The sequence below is a fragment of the Chiloscyllium plagiosum genome, unplaced genomic scaffold, assembly GCF_037043375.1.
Source record: "Chiloscyllium plagiosum isolate Xiang-an unplaced genomic scaffold, Cpla_swu_hap1 HiC_scaffold_2, whole genome shotgun sequence".
Taxonomy (NCBI): domain Eukaryota; kingdom Metazoa; phylum Chordata; class Chondrichthyes; order Orectolobiformes; family Hemiscylliidae; genus Chiloscyllium; species Chiloscyllium plagiosum.
Window position 1 is genome coordinate 109,387,437 of NW_028270140.1, and position 22,628 is coordinate 109,410,064.

The 22,628-nt window shown below is 39.9% G+C and overlaps 1 protein-coding gene across 3 annotated transcripts in view; it reads left to right on the forward strand.

Annotated features, from left to right (window-relative positions):
* ccnh (cyclin H) overlaps positions 1 to 22,628 on the forward strand; it is a 44,059-nt gene that overhangs the window by 18,471 nt on the left and 2,960 nt on the right. For all 3 annotated transcript variants that reach the window (XM_043708663.2, XM_087999612.1, XM_043708657.2), the window contains exons 6-8: positions 11,020 to 11,183; positions 14,761 to 14,831; positions 20,006 to 20,117. In XM_043708663.2, the coding sequence (XP_043564598.2) occupies positions 11,020 to 11,183; positions 14,761 to 14,831; positions 20,006 to 20,117 (347 nt within the window). The remainder of the gene's footprint in view (positions 1 to 11,019; positions 11,184 to 14,760; positions 14,832 to 20,005; positions 20,118 to 22,628) is intronic.

Here is a 22,628-nt window from a genome sequence, read left to right on the forward strand (position 1 = left end):
GAGTAACCTCTCAACCTTCTTTCCAATAAAAACAGCCTCAGTTCCCTCAGCATTTCCTCCGTAAGGCCTTCCTTCCATACCAGAGTTTTGATCAGAGTGGTACTGGAAAAGCACAGCAGGTCAGGCAGCATCCAAGGAGCAGGAAAATCGACGTTTCGGGCAAAAGCCCTACCTTCCATACCAGGCAGCATCCTAGTAAATCTCCTTTGAACCCTTTCCAAAGCCTTCAAATCCTTCCTATAATGCAGTGACCAGAACTGTACGCAATACTCCAGGTGCAGCCGTACCAGTTTCTTGTACAGCTGAAGCATGACTTAGTGGCTCTGAAACTCAATCCCACTACCAATAAACACCAACACACCATATGCCTCCTTAATGCTATTAACCTGGGTGGCAACTTCCAAGGATTTACGCACCTGGACACAGATCTCTCTGTTCATCTACACTGCCAAGAATTTTACCATTAGCCTAGTACTCTGCATTCCTGTTACTTAGCTCTGCATCTTAGCTATGACCCTCTGTAACCCACAACATCCTTTGGCACTATCCACACAGAATTTATTCTGAGTCTTACAATCTTATTCTCCACAATCACCTGATGAAGGAGCAGCGCTCCGAAAGATAGTGCTTCCAAATAAACGTGTTGGACTATAACCTGGTGTTGTGTGACTTTTAACTTTGTACACCCCAGTCCAACATCGGTGTCTCCAAATCATGACTACCTTAGTGTCATCCACGAATTTACTAACCCATCCTTCTACGCTCACCTCCAGATCATTTATTAAAGTGACAAACAGCAGTGGTCCCAAAACAGATCCTTGCAGCTCACCAGGATGAACATTCCCATCAACCACCATCCTCTGTCTTTTCTTAGTTAGCCAATTTATGATCCAAACTGCTAAATCACCTTCAATCCTGAAACTCCGTATTTTGTGCAATAGCCTACCTTGGGGAAACTTATCAAACGCCTTACTGAAGTCTATATGCATCACATCAATCACTTCACCTTCATCCACCTGTTTTGTCACCTTCTGAAAGAACTCAATAAGGTTAGTGAGGCACAATCTACCCTTCACAAAACCATGTTGACTTTCCATAATCAAATTATTCCTTTCCAGATGATAAATCCTATCTCTTATAACCTTTCCCAACAGCTTACCCACAACTGAAGTAAGGCTTACTGGCCTACAATTACCAGGGTTGTCCCGACTCTCCTTCTTAAACAAGGGAACTACATTTGCTATCCTCCAGTCTTCTGGCACAATTCTTGTCGACAATGATGACATAAAGATCAAAGCCAAAGGCTCTGCAATCTCCTCCCTGGCTTCCCAGAGAATCTGACGATAAATCCCATCCTTCCCAGGGGTTTTATCTATTTTCAGATCTCCCAAAATTGCTAAAAACTCCTCTTGCTGGAAGAACACAGCAGTTCAGGCAGCATCCGAGGAGCAGTAAAAACGTCGTTTCGGGCAAAAGCCCTTTATCAGAAAAGGCTTTTGACCGAAACGTTGATTTTACTGCTCCTCGAATGCTGCCTGAACTGCTGTGCTCTTCCAGCACCACTAATTCAGAATCTGGTTTCCAGCATCTGCAGTCATTGTTTTTACCTAAAAGCTCCTCTTTGTCAACTCCAATCCCATCTAATCTAGTAGCCTGTATCTCTGTATTCTCACTAACATTGCCCTTTTCCAATCTGAATACTGATGAAAAGTATTCATTAAGTGCTTCCCCTATGTCCTCAGATTCCACACACAACTTCCCATTACTATCTTTTGATTGGCCCTAAACTTACTCTAGTCATTTTTTAATTCCTGATATACCTATAGAAGACCTTAGGGTTTTCCTTGATCCTATCCACCAACAACTTCTCATGTCCCTTCCTGACTCTTCTTAGCCAGAAAAGATCTAAAGAGCTAACTTATGACTCTCCAGCCCCCTAACTGAGCCTTCACGCCTCATCCTCACTTAAGCCGTCCTCTTCATCTTGTCAAGAGCTTCAACTTCTTTAGTAAACCAAGGCTCCCTCTCTCGATAACTACCTCCCTGCCTGATCGGTATATACTTATCAAGGACCTGCAGTAGCTGTTCGTTGAATAAGCTCCACATTGCAAGTGTGCCCATCCCCTGCAATTTCCTTCCCCATCCTATGCATCCTAAATCTCGCCTAATTGCATCATAATTGCCTTTTCCCCAGTTATACCTCATTCTCTGTGGTGTATACCTACCCTTCCCATTGCTATTGTAAACATAACTGAATTGTGGCTACCTATTGCCAAAGTGCTCACCTACCTCCAAGTCTAACACCTGGCTGGGTTCATTCCCTCGTACCAAATCCAATCTGGCATTGTCTCTTGTTGGGCTGTCTACATACTGTGTCAGAAAATCCTCCTGCACAAAAACTGATTCATCCAAACAACTTGAACTTTAGTATTCTCAGTCAATATTGGGGAAGTTAAAGTCCCCCATAACAACTACCCTGTTATTCTCGCCTATCAAGATTCATCTTTGCTATCCTTTCCTCTACATACCTGAAACAATTCAGAGGCTGATAGTAAACTCCCAATAGGGTGACCTCTCCTTTCCTGTTTTTAACTTCAGTCTAAACTACCTCAGTGGATGAATCCTCAAACATTCTGTCTGCTGTAATACTACCCTTGATTAACAATGCCACTTCCACCTCCCTTTTTTTAACCACCTTCTCTGTTCTTACTGAAACATCTAAATCCCAGAATCTGCAACAACCATTCCTGTCCTTGCTCTATCCATGTCTCTGAAATGGCCACAACATCGCAACCCATGCTGCAAGTTCACCCACCTTATTCCGGATGCTCCTGGTATTGAAGTACACATATTTCAAACCGACATCCTGATTGTCGGTGCCCTCTTGCGACTTGTAAACCTATCCCTGACCTCACTACTCTCAACCTCCTTTACAATGGAACCACAATTCAGGTTCCCTCCCCCTCTGCTGCATTAGTTTCAACCCTCCTGAAGAGCATTAGCAAAAATCCCCCCCAGGATACTGATACCCCTCTGGTTCAGGTGAAGACCAACCTGTTTGTAGAGGTCTGACCTACCCCAGAAAGAGTTCCAATTATCCAAGAATCCAATCCTCTCCCTCTTGCACCATCCCAGGAGCCATGTGCTCAGCTCTGCTCTCTCCCTGTTCCTCACTTCACTAGCACGTTGATGTTAGTGTCATTAGATTAGATTAGATTACTTACAGTGTGGAAACAGGCCCTTCGGCCCAACAAGTCCACACCGACCCGCCGAAGCGCACCCACCCAGACCCATTCCCCTACATTTACCCCTGCACCTAGCACTACAGGCAATTTAGCGTGGCCAATTCACCTAACCTGCACATTTTTGGAGTGTGGGAGGAAACCGGAGCACCCGGAGGAAACCCACGCTGACACGGGGAGAATGTGCAAACTCCACACAGTCGGTCGCCTGAGGCGGGAATTGAACCCGGGTCTCTGGCGCTGTGAGGCAGCAGTGCTAACCACTGTGCCACCGTGCCGCCCATAGTGAACCAGATGTGTTTTTATGACAATGGTTGCCATTGGACCAGCTTTAATTCCAGGCTTTTATTTAATTCAAGTTTCATCACTTGCCATTGAGATGCAAACGCATGTCTCTAGAATATTAGTTTGGGCTTCATTTGCTTGCCTGGTGAAGCTACCACTACACTAACGCCTGTCCTCAAGTTAAATGTTCACCTACTTTCAGAAAAATGGACCAGTTGAGAAATATTATACTCCACTGTAGTATTCAACCCATAAACACACTTGCTTATGTCTGTAGTTTTCATTCTGTCACCTGATCCTTAATGTTATTTCAAGAACATGTCCCTGTGAAACTTTTCACCCAGAAATATATCCGTTAATCTCTAGAGTATGTTTGGAACAGAGCTTAAGGTTTTCAAAATCACTTTTCTTGTAGGGAAATCTACTCCTAAATCTTGATCACGTTACAGCTCCTTTTACACCAGTTTGACCTGTTTCTCTTTTATATCTACCCAGTCAATTGATTTTGATATTGACAAACCAGGTTTAAAGTTTTAAACATTTTATTGTAGTAAAGTAAACGCAACATTATTTAAATCCTATTCCTTGGACAAACATAGACTCTAATCAACTGAAAAGATCCCATATTTAATTTTAAAACACCAGGCCTACAATTATATTTGATTGTGTTTTTAAGTGGATACTTATTCTCCAGCAACCAGATCAAAACTATTCTTGGCTCCTGATGGTTGCTTGCTTTATTTTTCTTTTAGTCAGATAGCTTATTATCTCTAAATTGCCTTTACAGTGAGGATTGTCCCAGAGATTCCTCCCTAAAGTCAAAGCTAGGTGACTCTTCCAGTCCTGTTTAAATCATCTTCAGTCCCAGCTGAGTGCTCTCCTGTATGATGAACAATAGAAACTTGCTGCTTCTAACTCTATGCTCACTCCCTCTCATATTCTCACAGATTCGTCTGGAAGACATTCAAGATTACTTTGAAATCTGTAAGCTGATACAATGGTGGTTTATTATGGCTCCTACCCTTTCAAAATTTATCTCCTTGACAATATCAATCAATCATGTATCCTTGTAGAAATGCTAATCAGCTACCTTTTGGGTACCTAGTATGTAATGTTACCAGCCATTGAGCAACTTGGGCAATGGTGCGAAAATTGGGAGAACCATGTGCGATCAGCAATAATAAGATTCCTGACATTGGAAAAAGTTCCTTTTTTTTTATTCTGTGAATGATTAAATATGATTTTTGCTGCTTAATGCAAGAAGCCAATTTGCATGAATTAGCATTCTCATTGTTACATCTCCCCTCGTGGATTTGCACTTTCCCAATCTTCCCTCACCACAGTTTAGAAATAAGACTGTGACAATCCCTGACATGAAAGTCAGGGTGATAACTTGGCAACTCCAGCCCATCACTTGCTTGTGCTGCATCTGCCATCCATTTCCAGGTCCAGATCAGCAAAGCAGGGTACTAATTCCGTTGTCCAACATTTCTGGGGCAATTGACACACTGTACAGGGCAATTATGGGCTACGGGTGAATTACTGTATTTTTAAAGAGGGTGCTGACACCAGGGAGGTCCCCACAGTGTTTCAGTACTTTGCCTGTGGTAAATGGGAGGATACAACAAGCCGGGGAAAATGGGGGTCTGGTGCATAAGTAGTTGGGTGAGTTTTGGAAGATGTGTGAAAATTTGTTGGATTCATGGAGAGAAATCCTCCACTTTCATTGCTCAGTCCTTTGAGTATGGAAGTTAGAATGTTATGTTGGGGTTGTACAGGACATTGATGAAGGCTGATGTGGAATACTGTCTGGTTCTGGTCATCCAATTCTCAGGTATTATCAAGCTGGAGAGGGTTTAGAAGAGGTTTACTGGGATGTTGCTGGGTATGGAAGGTCTGAGTTATAAAGAAAGGCCGGGACTTTTTTCACTGGAGCATAGGAGGTTGAGCAGTGACCTGATAGCAGTTTATAAAATACAAAGAGGTATTGATAGCGGTTGTGTTTCCCCTAAGACAGGCAAGTTCAAAACCAGCAGGCATGTTTGTTAGGTGAGAGGAGAGAGATTTAAAAAAGACAAGGCAATATTTTTTTTACAGTGTTCACGTGCGGAATGAAATTAATGAACAAGTGGATGCAGATACAATTACAATTAAAAGACATTTGGGTGGATACATGAATAGGAGAGGTTTAGAGGGATATGGGACAGGGGCAGGCAGGTGGGACTAATTTAGTTTGGGATTATGTTCGGCACGGACAATGAAGGGTCTGTTTCCATGCTGTGTGATTTTATGGTTATGAAGAATTGACACCTGGCTGATTTCTGGTAAAATTCCATTTCCCATTCTATTCTGACTTCAAGTTAAACATTTTAAAGTGCAACTATTTATGAAATGTGACATTCAAGGCACCTCACTGAGAGACATAGGAATTCAGAGCTGGAATAGATTTTTTTGGCTTGCTGAGCCTGCTCATCCAGTCAACACTAATGGCTGATATACTTTCTCCATTGCATCTTCTCTTAAAATTCACATGCGCCTTAATTTCCTGAGTGTGTTAAACTCCATTGACCTCTGTTGTGAATAGTAATTTGTTTGCAGTCTTGAAAATTGTCACTATTAGTTGTGCATTGATTCCTGGAGGAGCTTGTGTTGAAACAGGGTTTCTTCTGTGATCTACATATTGGAAAAAGAAAACTTCATTCAATGTTCAATTCATTCAATCCACAGGGTGGATTAGTGAAGGTAAGAGATTGAGTGTCAAAAGTTTGGGAAGAGAGAGACATTGTAAGTTAGAGCTCAGACCACTTGAGATAACTCCCTTCCTGGCAAGACTGCCATCTACCAAGTTGACGCCCTTGCTAATATATGATATATTAACATATAAAATCATGCACTTAAGGAAATGACATGAGAGAAAAATTGGACAAGCTTGTATTGTTTCCTTGAAAAGAGAAGCTAAGGGGTGACTTAATTGAACTGTACAAAATAACAACAAACTTGGATAGAGTTGACAGGAAAGAGCTGTTTTCCTTACAAGAGAGGTGAATTACTATGGTGCACAGATGTGTGGTAATTGGTAGAAGAATTAGAGGACATCAGAAAGGTATTTTTATGCAGAGAGTGGTGGGTGTCTTGAACTCCCAGTCTGGTGGTTGAGGCAGAATCCCTTTTAACCTGTGCATTTGAGGACCAATTTCTGAAAAGTGGGATTAGACTGGGTTCTAATTTATTCAGCTAGCATAGACATTGGTCTGGATGCTCTTTTCTGTGCTGTAACTTTGCTCTAAATTCTACTTTTCTATAGTTCTATGTTCAAATCCTTGAAATAGTCTTTTGCCACTCACCAAATCTAATGTGACCCTGTTCAGCAACTTTGAAATTAAATTATACTTGATGTATTTGATAAAATATAAAAATAAAAACTCTGCCATGTAAGTTGATTTATTGTCACTTAGATAGTGAAAAGTGTTGATTTGCAGACTGTACTTAGTGCATCATGATATAAGAACAGAGTATAGAATACAGCATTTCAGACACAAGGTGCACTGAGTGATCAGAATGAACATTTGAGAGGTCCACGCAAAAGTCTGATTACAGTGGGCAAGAAGCTGTTCTTGAATCTAGTTTTGCATGTATTCAAACTTCTATATCTCCTACCCGACCAAATAGGATGGAAGACAGTATAGCCCCAGTGTGGGAAGGGTCTTTGATTATGTACGTTGCTTTCCCGAGGCAATGAGAAATATAGATGGAGCCAACATGGGTGGATGAGGGCATATTGGTGGTGATCATCACTCCCAGGAACTTGACATTCTTGACCATGTCCACCTCAGCACCATTTGAAGATGGACATACCTTCCACTCCCCTTGCAGATATCAATGACCAGCTCCTTTGTTTTGCTGATGTTGATGGAGTGATTATTGTCTTTACACTATGCCGCTAAGCACTCAATCTCTTTCCTGTATTCTGTCTTGATGTTGTTTGAAATCCGACTTAAATGCTGGTGTCATCAGCAAAATTGTAAATAGAGTTGGGGTGGAATTTGGCCAAAAAGTTGACTGTATTAGGAGTATAGTAGGGAATTGAGTACGCAGCCTAGTGGGACATTAGTGTTGAGGATTATGATGGAGGAGGTGTTGTCGCCTGTTCTTACCAATGGCAGTTTATGGGGGTCTGGAAATTGAGAATCCAGTTAGTGGGGAGCTAAGACCTAGGTCTCAGAATTTAGAGATGAGTTTGTTTGGAATTGTGGTGTTGAAGATGGAGCTGTAGCCAATAGGTAGGAGTCAGACTTGGGATTCCTTGTTATCCAGATGTTCCAGGAATGAGTGTAGGGCCAGGAGATGGTGTCTACTTTGGACCTGTTGGTCTGGTAGGTGAACTGCAAAGGACCAAAGCAACTTGGTAGGCTGGAGTTAATGTGAGCAACTAGGAAAATCATTCAGCTTTCAGTTCAGTGTCATGATATGAAGTGATGTTTTACATTTATCTTTAAAGAGCTGCAATGTGATACTTTTAATTAGCTTTCTATTTGTTTATTTATGCATAGCTGGCCATCAAATTATTAACACATGAGGACACTCAGTAGAGTGCACTTCTCCATTATGCTGTGTTAACTAAATGTGTATTGTAGTTGCAGAGCTCTTGAGGTTTTTCTCTTCCTGATTGGGGATCTGTAGCTACAAAGCTTAAAAAAGTGGTTCAGTGCGGCGGCACGTTGGCTCAGTGGTTAGCACTAATGCCTCATGAGGGACCCGGGTTCAATTCCAGCCTCGGGTGACTGTCTGTGTGGAGTTTGCACATTCTCACCGTGTCTGTATGGCTTCCTCCCACAATACAAAGATGTGCAGGTCAGGCGAATTGCTAAATTACCCAAAGGGTAGGGGAATGGGTCTGGGTGGGTTACTCTTTGGAGGGTCGGTGTGGACTTGTTGGGCCGAAGGGCCTGTTTCCACACTGTAGGGATTCTAATTCTAATTCTAAAATCTCACTGAATTCGCCCTCATCCAATAACCTGTTCTAAAAGCTCTGTTTGGCTGTGATAAATTCCAGTATCATAGCTGAGACAATCTAAAAGCTTCTAAAATAATCAACCACATTCTCGGTAAAACCACTTAACTTTTTAAAAGGTCGTTTTGCCCTTTAATATCTCATGTTAATGGATACTTCAACAAATTGCAGGTTCCTGATCTACATCTTTGCCAAAACCTAGTCCATTCTTCCTCAGGAAATATCCTATACAGTGTAGCAATTTTCATTGAATTCCTTCTTAGTTTTTGAGATTTTCTTTGCAGACAGGCCAACAGAAGTGAAGACATTATCCCTGTCCACCTGACTGCAATAAAAATAAATTGCTCCAAGCTACTACCATGAGACTGACTGATTGATTACCTGATATCGCTTCATCTAGTTAATGCTTTTGTCAGTTTACCAGAGTATTTCACAGTGGAATTCTTACTGAAAGCACGATAGTTGTAAAACTTGTTTTTGAGCACAAAAACGTATTGTCTGTCTTAGTCCCTGTACCTTTTTAGGATTTACTCAAGATTTTAATGTTATGGATTGATATTTATTGTCTCTGTTTAAATGGTTATGTCCCATTTAGATAGCTTTATTAACATGATCAGATCTCCAAACAGTCTATTTCAGTCAGTAAGACAGCATTGAAATATTATTTTTGCTTTATGTGGAGAAACCCATTCCAGTTTCATGGGGTGTGATTTCAATGGTTGATTTGAATAAACCGCTTAGACCAGTCATTCCTAATTCAGAATTAAGTAATCTTGTCTTAATTATAAAAAATGTGCAAGTTTAACTTCCAGTTCAGTCTGAAAAGAACTTTTGACTAAATTTAAACAGATTTAAACCAGAGATGAGGAGAAATTAGGAACATAAACAGAAATTGCCAGAAAAGGTCTGCAGGTCTGGCAGCATCTGTGGAGTGAAATCAGTGTTAACGTTTTGGGAAGAGTGACCTGTCCTCCAAACCCTGAGTTCGGAGGAAAGGTCACTCAACCTGAAAAGTTAACTCTGATTTCTCTCCTCCAAATGCTGCTAAGATCTGAGCTTTTCCAGTCATTTCTGTTTTTGTTTCTGATTTACAGCATCTGCAGTTCTTTCAGTTTTTGAGGAGAAATTACTTCTCTCAAAGGGTCATGAATCTGTGGAATTCCATACTCCAGTGTGCAATAGATGGTGAGTAGGTCAGTAAATTTAAAGGGAAGATAAACAGATTTTGAAGTAGTAATAGATTGAAACGTTATGAAGAGCAGGCATCAAAGTAAAGTTGAGGCTGAGATGGATCAGCCCTGATTGTATCAAAATGATAGAGTAGGCTTGAAGGTTTGAATTATCTGGGCGGCACGGTGACTCAGTGGTTTGTACTGCTGCGTCACAGTGTCAGGGACCCAGGTTTAATTCCGGCCTCGGGCGACTGTCTGTGTGGAGTTTGCACATTCTCCAAGTATCTGCGTGGGTTTCCTCCAGGTGCTCTGGTTTCTTCCCACAATCCAAAGATGTGCAGATTAGGTGAATTGACCGTGTTAAACTACCCATAGTGTTCAGGGATGCGTAGGGTAAGTGCAATAGTCAGGTGTAAATAAAGGGTAGGAACGTGGGTCTGGGTGAGTTACTCTTTGGAGGATTGGTTTGGACTTGTTGGGCTGAAGGGCCTGTATCCATACTGTAGGGATTCTAATTCTACCTCCTACTGTTAATTATTATGTTTCTTATGCAATAACATTGAGAGGTGATAATAAGGATCTTGTGTTGCTGTGACAGTGCCCTGTCTGTGGGCTAGAAGGTTTGGGTTCAAGTCCCACATGACCTGGAATTTTGTCACAACACATCCAACAGACAGATTGATTAAAAATACCTAGAAAGGAAATGTGCTTTTTGCCTCCCACAGCTCCCACTTTTGTTGGAGTACTATACAAAAGAATCTTAAGATGGTTTTGTTTTTTCTTATTGAGACTATAAGTTTCCACAGATTGTTGAGCATCATATTCCACAGAAAGGAACCTCTAATGCAGATGTAATTTTTGTTGTTAATATTGACATTAATAGAGCTGCAAAGCTGGTAAGGGGACTTGCCTGTGGATAGCTTGGCCATTGTTTTATTTTAAATTAAACATTGCCTGCAGTTAGTAATTTACTACAAGGTATGAAAGTTCCTACTGCTGTTTATTAACCTTAATGCTGTAACAAAGTGTTTGGCTATTTCTTTGTATAAGATCTAAAGTTTTGCATTATCAACCTATCTAAAAGTTTTCAGGATCTATCTGTATATTGGTTACAAATTGTATTTGCATTTGAAAAGCAGCAAAAAAAACACATTACCTTTTTCCTCAAATTAGAATGGATGATTTCTGTTGAGTTTCAAATTTGAAAGTAAATTTCTTTTTTAAAAGTGAATTACTACATTGGTAAGAAGTGAAAGTTGTGGAAATACACTTTTATTTCTCAATTTATTGCTGTTTTCTTTCTGTTCAGGCTCGATACTCAGCGGTAGAAAATCCAGAAGCTCTGCGGAAAACAGCTGATGAATTTCTGAGCCGAGCAACTACAATTGATGTTGGTCTTCTTTTTACACCGTCACAGATAGCAATAGCAGCTATTCATTTCAGTGCCTCCAGGGCAGGCATTAATCTGGATAGGTACTGGTACCCTTGAAGATTTCAACTTGAGATAATTGAATTCAGATGACTACAAATAATTCAATGAGAATTGTAAATTTTACGAAAGTTGCTTGAGAATAACTCGAAATGAGTGTTAGGAACAGAGGAAAATAGTAAGTTGAATTATAGATACACTGGATGTAAAAACCTTAAGTGTAAGAAGTGCTGAGATATTTGTATCATCGATACTCACAGGTGAGGTGCCGGAAGACTGGAGGTTGGCAAATGTGGTGCCACTGTTTAAGAAGGGCGGTAAAGACAAGCCAGGGAACTATAGACCGGTGAGCCTGACCTCGGTGGTGGGCAGGTTGTTGGAGGGAATCCTGAGGGAGAGGATGTACATGTATTTGGAAAGGCAAGGCATGGCTTTGTGCTTGGGAAATCATGTCTCACAAACTTGATTGAGTTTTTTGAAGAAGTAACAAAGAAGATTGACGAGGGCAGAGCAGTAGATGTGATCTATATGGACTTCAGTAAGGCGTTCGACAAGGTTCCCCATGGGAGACTGATTAGCAAGGTTAGATCTCACAGCATACAGGGAGAACTAGCCATTTGGATACAGAACTGGCTTAAAGGTAGAAGACAGAGGGTAGTGGTGGAGGGTTGTTTTTCAGACTGGAGGCCTGTGACCAGTGGAGTGCCATAAGGATCGGTGCTGGATCCTCTACTTTTTGTCATTTACATAAATGATTTGGATGCGAGCATAAGAGGTACAGTTAGTAAGTTTGCAGATGACACCAAAATTGGAGGTGCAGTGGACAGCGAAGAGGGTTACCTCAGATTACAACAGGATCTGGACCAGATGGGCCAATGGCTGAGAAGTGGCAGATGGAGTTTATTTCAGATAAATGCGAGGTGCTGCATTTTAGGAAAGCAAATCTTAGCAGGATGTATACACTTAATGGTAAGGTCCTAGGGTGTGTTGCTGAACAAAGAGACCTTGGAGTGCAGGTTCATAGCTCCTTGAAAGTGGAGTGGCAGGTAGATAGGATAGTGAAGAAGGCGTTTGGTATGCTTTCCTTTCTTGGTGAGAGTACTGAGTACAGGATTTGGGAGGTCATGTTGCGGCTGTACAGGACATTGGTTAGGCCACTCTTGGAATATTGCGTGCAATTCTGGTCTCCTTCCTATCGGAAAGATGTTGTGAAACTTGAAAGGGTTCAGAAAAGATTTACAAGGATGTTGTCAGGGTTGGAGGATCTGAGCTACAGGGAGAGGCTGAACAGGCTGGGGCTGTTTTCCCTGGACCGTCGGAAGCTGAGAGGTGACCTTATAGAGGTTTAAAAAATTATGAGGGGCATAGATATGATAAATAGGCAAAGTCTTTTTCCTGGGGTTGGGAGTCCAGAACTAGAGGGCATAGGTTTAGGGTGAGAGGGGAAAGATATAAAAGAGACCTGAGAAGCAACTTTTTCACGCAGAGGGTGGTACATGTATGGAATGAGCTCCCAGAGGAATTGGTGGAGGCTGGTACAATTGCAACATTTAAAAGGCATTTGGATAGGTATATGAATAGGAAGGGTTTGGAGGGATATGGGCTGGGTGCTGGCAGGTGGGACTAGATTGGGTTGGGATATCTGGTCAGCATGGACGGGTTGGACCCAAGGGTCTGTTTCCATGCTATACATCTCTGTGACTCTATGACTCTAAGTGCTGTTTTTCCATGATTTGGGAAGTTGTTAGGTGTTAAATAAGGTAGAAATGCAAGGAGAGAATTGGTAATGGAAGATGCACTCAATTCATTGTAGAATATTTATTGAATGAAATTCTGGAGTTCTAGATAATTCCAAACGGTTTGAAAATTTGTAATAAGTTGTAATTTTGGCAAAAGTTCAAAATATTTCTGAAATAAAAATCAGCTCAGGTGTGATCTTATTGGATGGTGGAGCAAGGTTGAAGGACTGAGCGGCCTACTCTTCTGTTCCTTGTTTGTGTGTTTCTAGTACTTCCTCAACTTACTAGTTTGTGGTTCCTGGCTTGATCGTAACGCCCTTATATTTATGAACTATTAATTGTTATGAGGCTCCTTCATCATTAATGTTTAAAGAATTTTGGTCATTTGGAGTGCTGAACAGTACCTTCTTTTTGAACAGGTCATGGAAAGGGTGCTGGGACACTTTCCTTTTTTTTTCAGAACCATTTATTAAAATCTCATGGTTTAGGCTAACTAAATAGCCAAGTCTATGGAACCACTGGATTCATTGGAAATCACATGTCTGTGTTTATAGCTATCGTGAGCTGTGGTGATTGTTATATTGCTGAGGATTCAAATGTGCTACAGCGTGCTGTGAAAAGGGGACAAAGAGAGTGAAGCTACTTAGCTTATCCTTTGCTTTTCTGATGAAGCATCTAGTGTGAGACTGAAAAAAAATGCAACCATTCTCATGGAAACTAAAAACTGATTCCTTGACAATTTTTGAATGAACTATCAACTAGTGATGATTGTCTCTGTCTCTATTTTGTAATACCATATGTGTGCTAAAACTCTGACTAAAAGCCCATCTTATCTTTTCCATCAGACATGAACCATAATTGGCCAAAATGATTTTTTAAAGTCAATATTAATCTCTGCTGAGAAAGTTCTTCTTTGTCTTTCTTTTAATTGGGGTCTGTGTGTGTGTGTGGACTCAATGGGGTTATTTAGAGGGGCAAGTATTTTTACTTTCATATTTCAAATTCTTATTCAACAAAGATGTGAAGCTGATTAAGTCTTGTTTTCACAATAAAACAGCACTTGTTTGTCAAAGAAACCTAGTTGGTGGATCTTTTTGTCATACACCTAATGCAGCTGAAGTCAAAAATAGCCATTTCAGTCACTGGGTAAAGCATTTATATTGTTAGCCATGAAGTAGTGAGTCTAGAAGAAACTATACACTCTTCCAACCTCAGTTGTAACACAATGCAGATTACTGTACCTAAGAAATACAGGACTGTTTTTATAATTCTCTGTTACAACAGTGTGCTAAATAAAGGAATTTGTAGAATATTTAAAACCATAAAAAATACGAAAAGGAGTAGGCAATTTGGCTTCTGGAGCCTGCTCTACAATTCAGTAGGATCGTGGCTGATCCAACATTCCCCACACTCATTTTCTTGTGTTTTCCCAGTATCCCTCAATTTCTCCTATTGATCAAGATTCTATCTATCTCAGCCCTAAATATACACAATATATTTACACACCGCTCTCTGTGGCAATGAGGTTCAAAGATTCACAACCATCAGAGTAGAAACTCCCCCCTTATCTCAGTCTTAAACTGACACCTCTTTACTCAGACAATTGTAATGCAAGCTGCGTGGATGGATTTTTATAAGGAGTTATTATCACTTCTAAGGGGTATAAAAGCTGCAAGATGTAACCTTGTTTTGGAAGCAATGGATTCTGATCAATCTGCTGAAATCTTTCCTTATAATGTTGTGTTATTTTTCACTGTTGGAGGCATTTGGGCTTGCTGTGTTTGACAGTATTGTATTGACATGAGTAAATTAAATTTCATATCCTAGAGATCATTTAACTATTGTATCGAACTTTGTTTTAATTTTGTATTTCATTCTTTAGCTACTTGACAGAATGCCTTATGCTAAAAGACAACAATGAATGCCTGTCAAAACTGTTTGAAGTAATCAGGCGTAAGTAATCTTGCATAGTTTCTATGGTAACTTGATTTTATATTACCTGAAATAGTTATTAGTGAATTGAGATTAATTAGTTGTGTAATTTGACAGTTTTTGCTTAGTGGAAACAAGTCTTGTGGAGAAACTTTAAAAGTTCAGTTATAGTATTTGGAATATGATCCTCCCAACAGTTATAGAATGAGAGTTCTAAAGCACAATGAGCCATAAAGTCTGCCTAATCCTAATTTCTATTTTGCTTTGCTTTACTTAGATTTTAAGAAATTATTTTCAATTTTCATAGAATGTCTGCACAATGCTACTACAACAATTTACAGTAGAGAATTCCAAATCTTTAACACCCTTTGAGTAAATATTTTGTTTCAACCTTTGTTCTTTTTTTCAACTACTATATCTTTGTTTTCTAGTATTATTGTCTAACTGACTATCACTAGTTACTCGATCCCAATTTCATAATGTTTTAAACTTTTAACTTTTATCATCTCCAGTGAAATCAGTCATAGTTTTTCAAGTCAAACTTTAGAACTATAACTTTTTATCTCTGGTTTGTTTGTCAATCTACCCAGCACCTATTAAATTCTTTTATATCTTTCCTATCTCAGATTACAAGCAATGGAATCAGAAGGTTGCCATGAAATTTATGGTATATATGGCAGCTCTTTGAAAGAGCTATCCAATAAGTCCTACTCTCTGCTCTTTCCTTATACTCCAACAATTGTGTATAAAGAAAAATATTTCACAATGAAGATGGTTGTTAGTTGGTGAAAGCATTAAAAAAAAATTCGCACGTGGATTTTTGAAAGATGTTCTATCAAAGAATCCCATAGCACAGGAATAGGCCCTTTGGCACACGATGCTAGAATCATAGAATCTCTACATTGTGGAAACAGGCCCTTCAGCCCAACAAGTCCACACTGACCCTCTGAAGACTATCTAACCCAAACCTATTCCCATACCCTATTCTTCTACATTTACCCCAACTAATGTACCAAACCTCCACATCCCTGTGCATGGCCAGTTCACCTAACCTGGACAACTTTGGATTGTGGGAGGAAACCCATGCAGACATGTGGAGAATATGCGAACTCCACATACAGTCGCCTGAGGCTGGAATCGAACCCAGGCCCCTGGCACTGTGAGGCAGCAGTGCTAACCACTGAGTCACTGTGCCGTCCCACTGGGCCAGCATGCTGTTTGATTTGGAGTATGTTATGTCGAACATAACTCCAAATCAAACTAATCCCTTCTGCCTGCCCTTGGCCCATATCTCTATATTCCTTGCATATTCATATGTTTATTGAAAAGTCCCTTAAACACTCCTATCATATCTACTTCAACAGCCACTTCTCACAGCATGTTCCAGAATCCTACCACTTGCTGTCTTTAAAAAGAAAGACTTTCCCTTCACATCTCCTTTGAACTTACCCTTCTCTCCTTAAAGGCATGCTCCCTGGGTTTACACATTTCAACTCTGGGGGAAAAAGATACTGACCGCCAGCTCAATTGAGTTTTTCTAGCCTCTCCTTATAGCTCACGCCCTCTAATCCAGGCAGCATCCTGGTAAACCTCTTCTGCACCCTCCCCAAAGCCTCCACATACTTCTTGTAATGTGGCGACCAGAATTGAGTACAGTACTCTAAGTGGAGCCTCATCAAAGTCTTATCACACTATAACCTGATGTCCTGATTCTTGTACTCAGTTCCCTGACCAATAATGGCAAGCTTCCCATATGCCTCCATTTATTACTTTCGTGGCCACGTGCAGGAAGCTATGGACTTGAACCCCAAGATCCCTCTGTACCTCAGTGCTGCTCAGGGCCCTGTCATCATCTGCATACTTTTCCTTAATATTTGATCTCCCAAAGTGCAGCACCTCACACTTAGCCGGATTAAACTCCACCTGCCATTTTTTCGCTCATATCTGCAACTCGTCTATATTCCACTATAAGCTTTGACAACCTTCTATGCTATCCATAACTCCACTGATTTTTATATCATCTGCAAATTTACTAACTCTCACATTTACATTTTCATCTAAATCATTTATTTATATAACAAACAGCAAAGGTCCCAGTACGGATCCCTACGAAACACCACAATCATCGAACTCCAGCCTGTAATACACCCTTCCATCGCTACCGTCTGCCCTGTATGGGCAAGTCAATTTTGAATCTACGCAGCCAATTCACCATAGATCCCATAAATCTTCTGGATGAGCCTGCCATGATGGACTTTGTCGAAAACCTTACTAAATCCATGTAAACATCTTCTGCTTTACCCTCATCGATCACCTTATTCACCTCCTCTCAAAATTCAATCAAGTTAGTAAGACATGACCTGTCCTGCACAAAACCATGCTGACAGTCCCTAATTAGGCTATGCTTTTCCAAATGTGTATAAATTCAATCCCTAAGAATTGTCTCCAATAGCTCCCCACCACTGATATGAGACTCACTAGTCTATCATTTCCTGGAGTGTTCCTATTTCCCTTGAACAGAGGAACAGATTAGCTACTCGCCAGTTTCTGGGACTCCTCCAGTGGCGAGTGAGGATCAGGGATCTTGGTCAAGGCCCAGCAATCTCTTCTGTAGCCTCTCTCAATAATCTTTCGGGCCCTGAGAACTTACCCATTTAATGCTTTGCAAGATACCTAGCACCATTAATTTCTTGATCTCAAAATACCCTATCATACCCCACAAACACTTGTTATTCTTCATATCCTTCTCCTGTGTGAATGCTAACATTCAGTACTCATTTAGGATCTTGCCTACAATCTCTGCCTCCAAGTGTAAGTTCTTTCCTTTCGCCTTGAGTGATCCTATTTATCTAGTTCTCCCTAGTTATCATCATTTTAATGACTCGATAGACATTAGAAAATTTGAAGCCTGTGAGATTACTGTGGCATTGACGGCTTGGGCAGGGATAGAATAAGGACAATAATACTGATTTGTTTATAAATAGAAGTGAGGTTTATAGTGACATTCCTCAGAGATTGAGAGAGAGATTAATGCTCTTTTTAACTATGTATTTATGTCCTGACTTTAGATATAAAGGGCACAATTTTAAGCTTTGTGGATGATATGAAATTCAAAAATATTGCACAGTGAGAAGATATTTAACTGACTTCAAGAGGGCATTCACTGTTGAAATGATCAAATACAGGACTGATGAAGTTTTTTAATGTAGAAGTAATGTGGCTTTGTAAGTGTGGACATTGGATATAAAACCAAGGAAGCCATTCTAAACCTTTACAATTTTTCAGGTAGGCCTCAGATAGTGTTAATATGGCCAGTTCAAACCATTGCACTTTTATAGACAATGCTTATCAGGATGAATTAGGGAAGAAGGTATTTATTTGAGTAGAGAGACTGGAGAAGTTGAATTGTACTTGGAACACAAATGATCAAGGAGAATTTTAATACTTGTGTTCAAAACTGTAATGACCAGAAACCAGGTGAAGTTCCCCAATTTATTAAAATCCTCAGATTATTAATTGTGAGAGATGAACTGGCACTATTTTATTTGCATGGCCCTTTGGATTGGTCTCAACAAGATTGGTTGTAAGGAATTCTCTCCCATGTAGATGCATTTCTCCCAGGCCAAGTTAATTTCTGGTTTAAAAGGAACCAATTTTATCAAGCTTGCTTGAATCAATGAAAGAGAGCATAAAATGGGAAAAAAAGAAATAACGTGCATGCACATGGACTCATTTTTCATGTGTCTAAAAGAAGCTAAATTAGAAGGTCAGTTGCTAGGTTGTTCAAGAACAGCAGATAGTGGAATGTTGATAGTTGAGCAGTTGTTTTCAAAATTTTTCACTTGTTTGCTGAAATTTTGTCCCAATTCCATTTTAACCAACCTTCTAGTTGGCTTTCAGGACTGAGTGAGAGAGTTCTTTACCTGCCAGATGGTGACCAGTGGATGACTTTCACAGTACACTTGTGTTTGAGTGCATGCGAATACACATGAGTACTTCATCTTATCACATGCAGAGTAGGATTGAAACACTATCCATGTATACTCTTGAAAGGGGAAACCACATGCCTCACCCAGATGGCCACTGGATTTATATTTGTTGTCCTCTTTTGATTGTAGCTCCTCTTCTTAAAAAATACGTTTTGTAATTAAAAGTCCAGTATGTCCATAGGTTGTCCAGGGTTATGATCTGTGGTCATGACAAAATTGTGAGGGATTTTAATAGAAAAAAATAAGGAGAAGCCTTTTTTTATCATAGCAGAAGAATGACAATTAACTGAGGGATACAAATGTTGCATAGTAAGCACTGGAGAGGAGATGACAGTTTAAATGCCACATATTAATGCAATCTGGAATTCACTAGTTTTTGGAAAAACACTGCATCCCTTTTCAAGTAAATATACAAATAGTGCTATGGGAAGAAAGTAAAGGAGTGAAACTAAGAAAAGCTGGGAGAGGCATGAAGGACCAAAAGCCGCCTCTTGCATTGTGTTATTGTAATTCCAGTTTTGTTCTTTGCCCATTGTTTCAGGCAGTGGATTCCCAACAATCGTAATGCTAATTGCAGCCAAGCTAATATGAGTGCTTTTATTAAGTCCATGCATTTGTAATCTGTGCCAGTAATCTATTTGCCTTTCCTATGCGATGCATTGGAAGGTTGTATTATCTGTAAACCAATGTTATCTTGTTCTATATATATTTCAGACCTAATATGAAGATTATGAATTCATGTTTTCTAAATTGCATTGTATCTGCTCAACTTGCAATTCTTTCTACATTCAGCAGTTTTACATAAACCATTTTGGAACACCTTGGCTTTCTGCCCTCTCCCACCCTGCAATATTCATGTCCAAATAATTTATGCATATAGTAAATAAGGGCAACCCAGAACGTACACCTGTGAGAAACACCTTTTGAGGAACTTTTTTTTTGCCTTTTACCTTTTGCTAGTATACATCAACTTGCACTCTATATTCCACGTTCCATTGTCTTTTTTATAAGTCTTTTCATATGGTATACTATATCAAATCCATATAAAACACATGCACATGTTTTCTTAGAAATGTCATTTTTCATCTGGTAGTTTAATTCCATTTTTTAAAATGAAGTCCTATAATTTACACTTTAATGATTTTTTTTAAAACTTGAGAAAGACTTCTGATGCCATTATATTGTATGATGATTAATACTGAGCAGGTATAAAGACTCTAGTGAAGAAATATGATCCTCCCAGACCTGAAGAAGTAAACCTGCTGAAGCAGAAACTCGAACACTTACATAGCTTGGATCTTGGCATCATTTCAAGTTTGTAAGTATTAACAAGAAAAAAGTAAAATCAGTCAGGTTTCAGTGATTTCATGAAAGTCAGCTAGATTTTAGCTGTGTTGGTTAAGTAAAAGATGGTAGACAAAATTCTAATTGAGCAGTGGAGGAGAGAGAAAGCTAAGTGAGAACCAGGCGGAACATAGAATGTCAGAGGGGAAGTATGAAAGGAAATTAAAATAGCCTGAAAAAAAACTGTTAGTAGAATGTTATTGTTTATTTTGAGGGTAAATCAATACAAAAGTGGGTAGATTACGCTTCAGTTATGGAGGAAGAATGTAAATATGTTAGAAGAATATCAGAGAGGGTTTAATAGAGTAAGACTTAGAATGGGGTGGTTGTCTTATGAGGAAAGATTGGTCAGGCTAGGCTTATATTGTTAGAAATCTAGAAGAAGAAGAAATGTCTTAATTGGAAAATGTAAGCACCTGACAGGACTTGGCAGGATGAATGTGGAAAGGCTGTTTCATCTTGTAGGAGAATCTGGTGGAGTTACTGAGGAAGAATGTAAATGTGTTGGAAGAATACAGGGGCAGCACTGTAGATCAGTGGTTAGCACTGCTGCCTCAGTGCCAGGGGACCTGGGTTCAAATCCAGCTTCGGGCGACTGTGTCTGCTGTTTGCGCATTCTCGCTGTGCCTACGTGGGTTTTCTCCAGGTGCTCTGATGAAAAATAAGAGTTGTCAGTTTTGAGACATAGGATATTGTTTTTGTCTGAAGATTGACCATCTTTGGAAGTTTTCCTCAAAGGGAGGTGGCTGCAGAATCTTTGATATTCTTCATATAGAGATGGATAGATTATTGATAAGTAAGGTGAAAGATATCAGAAATAGATGGAAATTGAGTCATCAGGACAGTTCACAATATTATTGAATGGTAGAGCAAACTTTAGGGACTAAATGGCCTCCTCCTACTCCTAATTCATATGATCACATATAAAATATGAGAGGAGATGGCAGCTAACATAGAAACCTATCTAAATGTCTTCTATAGACATACAAGTAACAAGAATATTGCCAACTGTTATCACCAAAAAGATGAGTTACATATGGAAGCAGATGACATTGCTGAGGTACTCAATCATAGAATGCCTACAGTGTGGTAACAGGCCCATCAGCCCAATAAGTCCACCCGACCCTTCGAAGAGTAACCCATTCCCCTAACCTATTACTCTACATTTACCCCTGACTAATGCACCTAACCTACACATCCCTGAACACTATGGGCAATTTAGCATAGCCAATTTACCTAACCTGCACATCTTTGAGTTGTGGAAGAAAACCGGAGCACCTGGAGAAAACCCACGTAGGCACAGCGAGAATGCGCAAACAGCAGACACAGTCGCCCGAAGCTGGATTTGAACCCAGGTCCCCTGGCACTGAGGCAGCAGTGCTAACCACTGATCTACAGTGCTGCCCCTGTGTTCTTCCAACACATTTACATTCTTCCTCAGTAACTCCACCAATATGATGCACAATATTCTCATGTGGTCTTATTAATGCCCAATATAACTGAAGCATAATTTGTAATTTGCATCTCCCTTTATGAAGGAAGAAGATGCTTCTAAAGTCATAGTGAAAGAGGTTGGAATTCATGTACTGAAAGGATTAAAAAATTGATAAAGAAAATCTGCTGTACTTAAAAGTTAATAATTCACCCAGACCAGATGAGATGCATTCAATTGTGGAGGCATTGGCCATAATCCTATAGTCCTCCTTAGATGTAGAATGGTGTCAGAGGACTGGAAATATGCAAAAATTACATGTTTGTTCAAACAAGGGATGTTAAGAATAGCCCAGGAAACAGACCAGGCTGTTTCATCTTGGTAATGAGGAAGTTTTTACAAAGTATAATACATCACAAAATTAAAAGTTACTAGAGCAACTTTAGATTCATGAAGGATTAGAAAATACAGAACTGATTTATTAAGGGATCAATTTCATTGCATTTTTTTTTAATAAGTAACAAGATGTTGATTTAAGTTGTGCGCGTTGATCGCAGATTCACGATTCACAGAATTTGATACAAAATGATATCATTCGGCTCATGCCTGCACTGGCTCTGAGCATAAATTTTCAGAATGCATATGATGAAGTGCCTAATAACAGACTTATTGGTGAAGTTGAAGTCCATACAATATAATGGACAGGTAGAGTGACAGTAAATATAAGTTGGTGTTAAATGATTATATTTTAAAGTTTCACATTTACTGGTATTTGAATAGGAGAAAATGAGGACTGCAGATGCTGGAGACCAGAGTTGAAAAATGTGGTGCTGGAAAACACAGCAGGCTAGGTAGCATCTGAGGAGCAGGAGAATCGCCGTTTCGGGCATAAGCCCTTCTTCAGGAATCTGGATGCCTAAAGAAGGGCTTATGCCCGAAACATTGATTCTCCTGCTCCTCGGATGCTGCCTGGCCTGCTGTGTTTTTCTAGCACCACATTTTTCAACACTGGTATTTGAATCCCTACCTTTCTCAACGTATATTAGCAGCCTA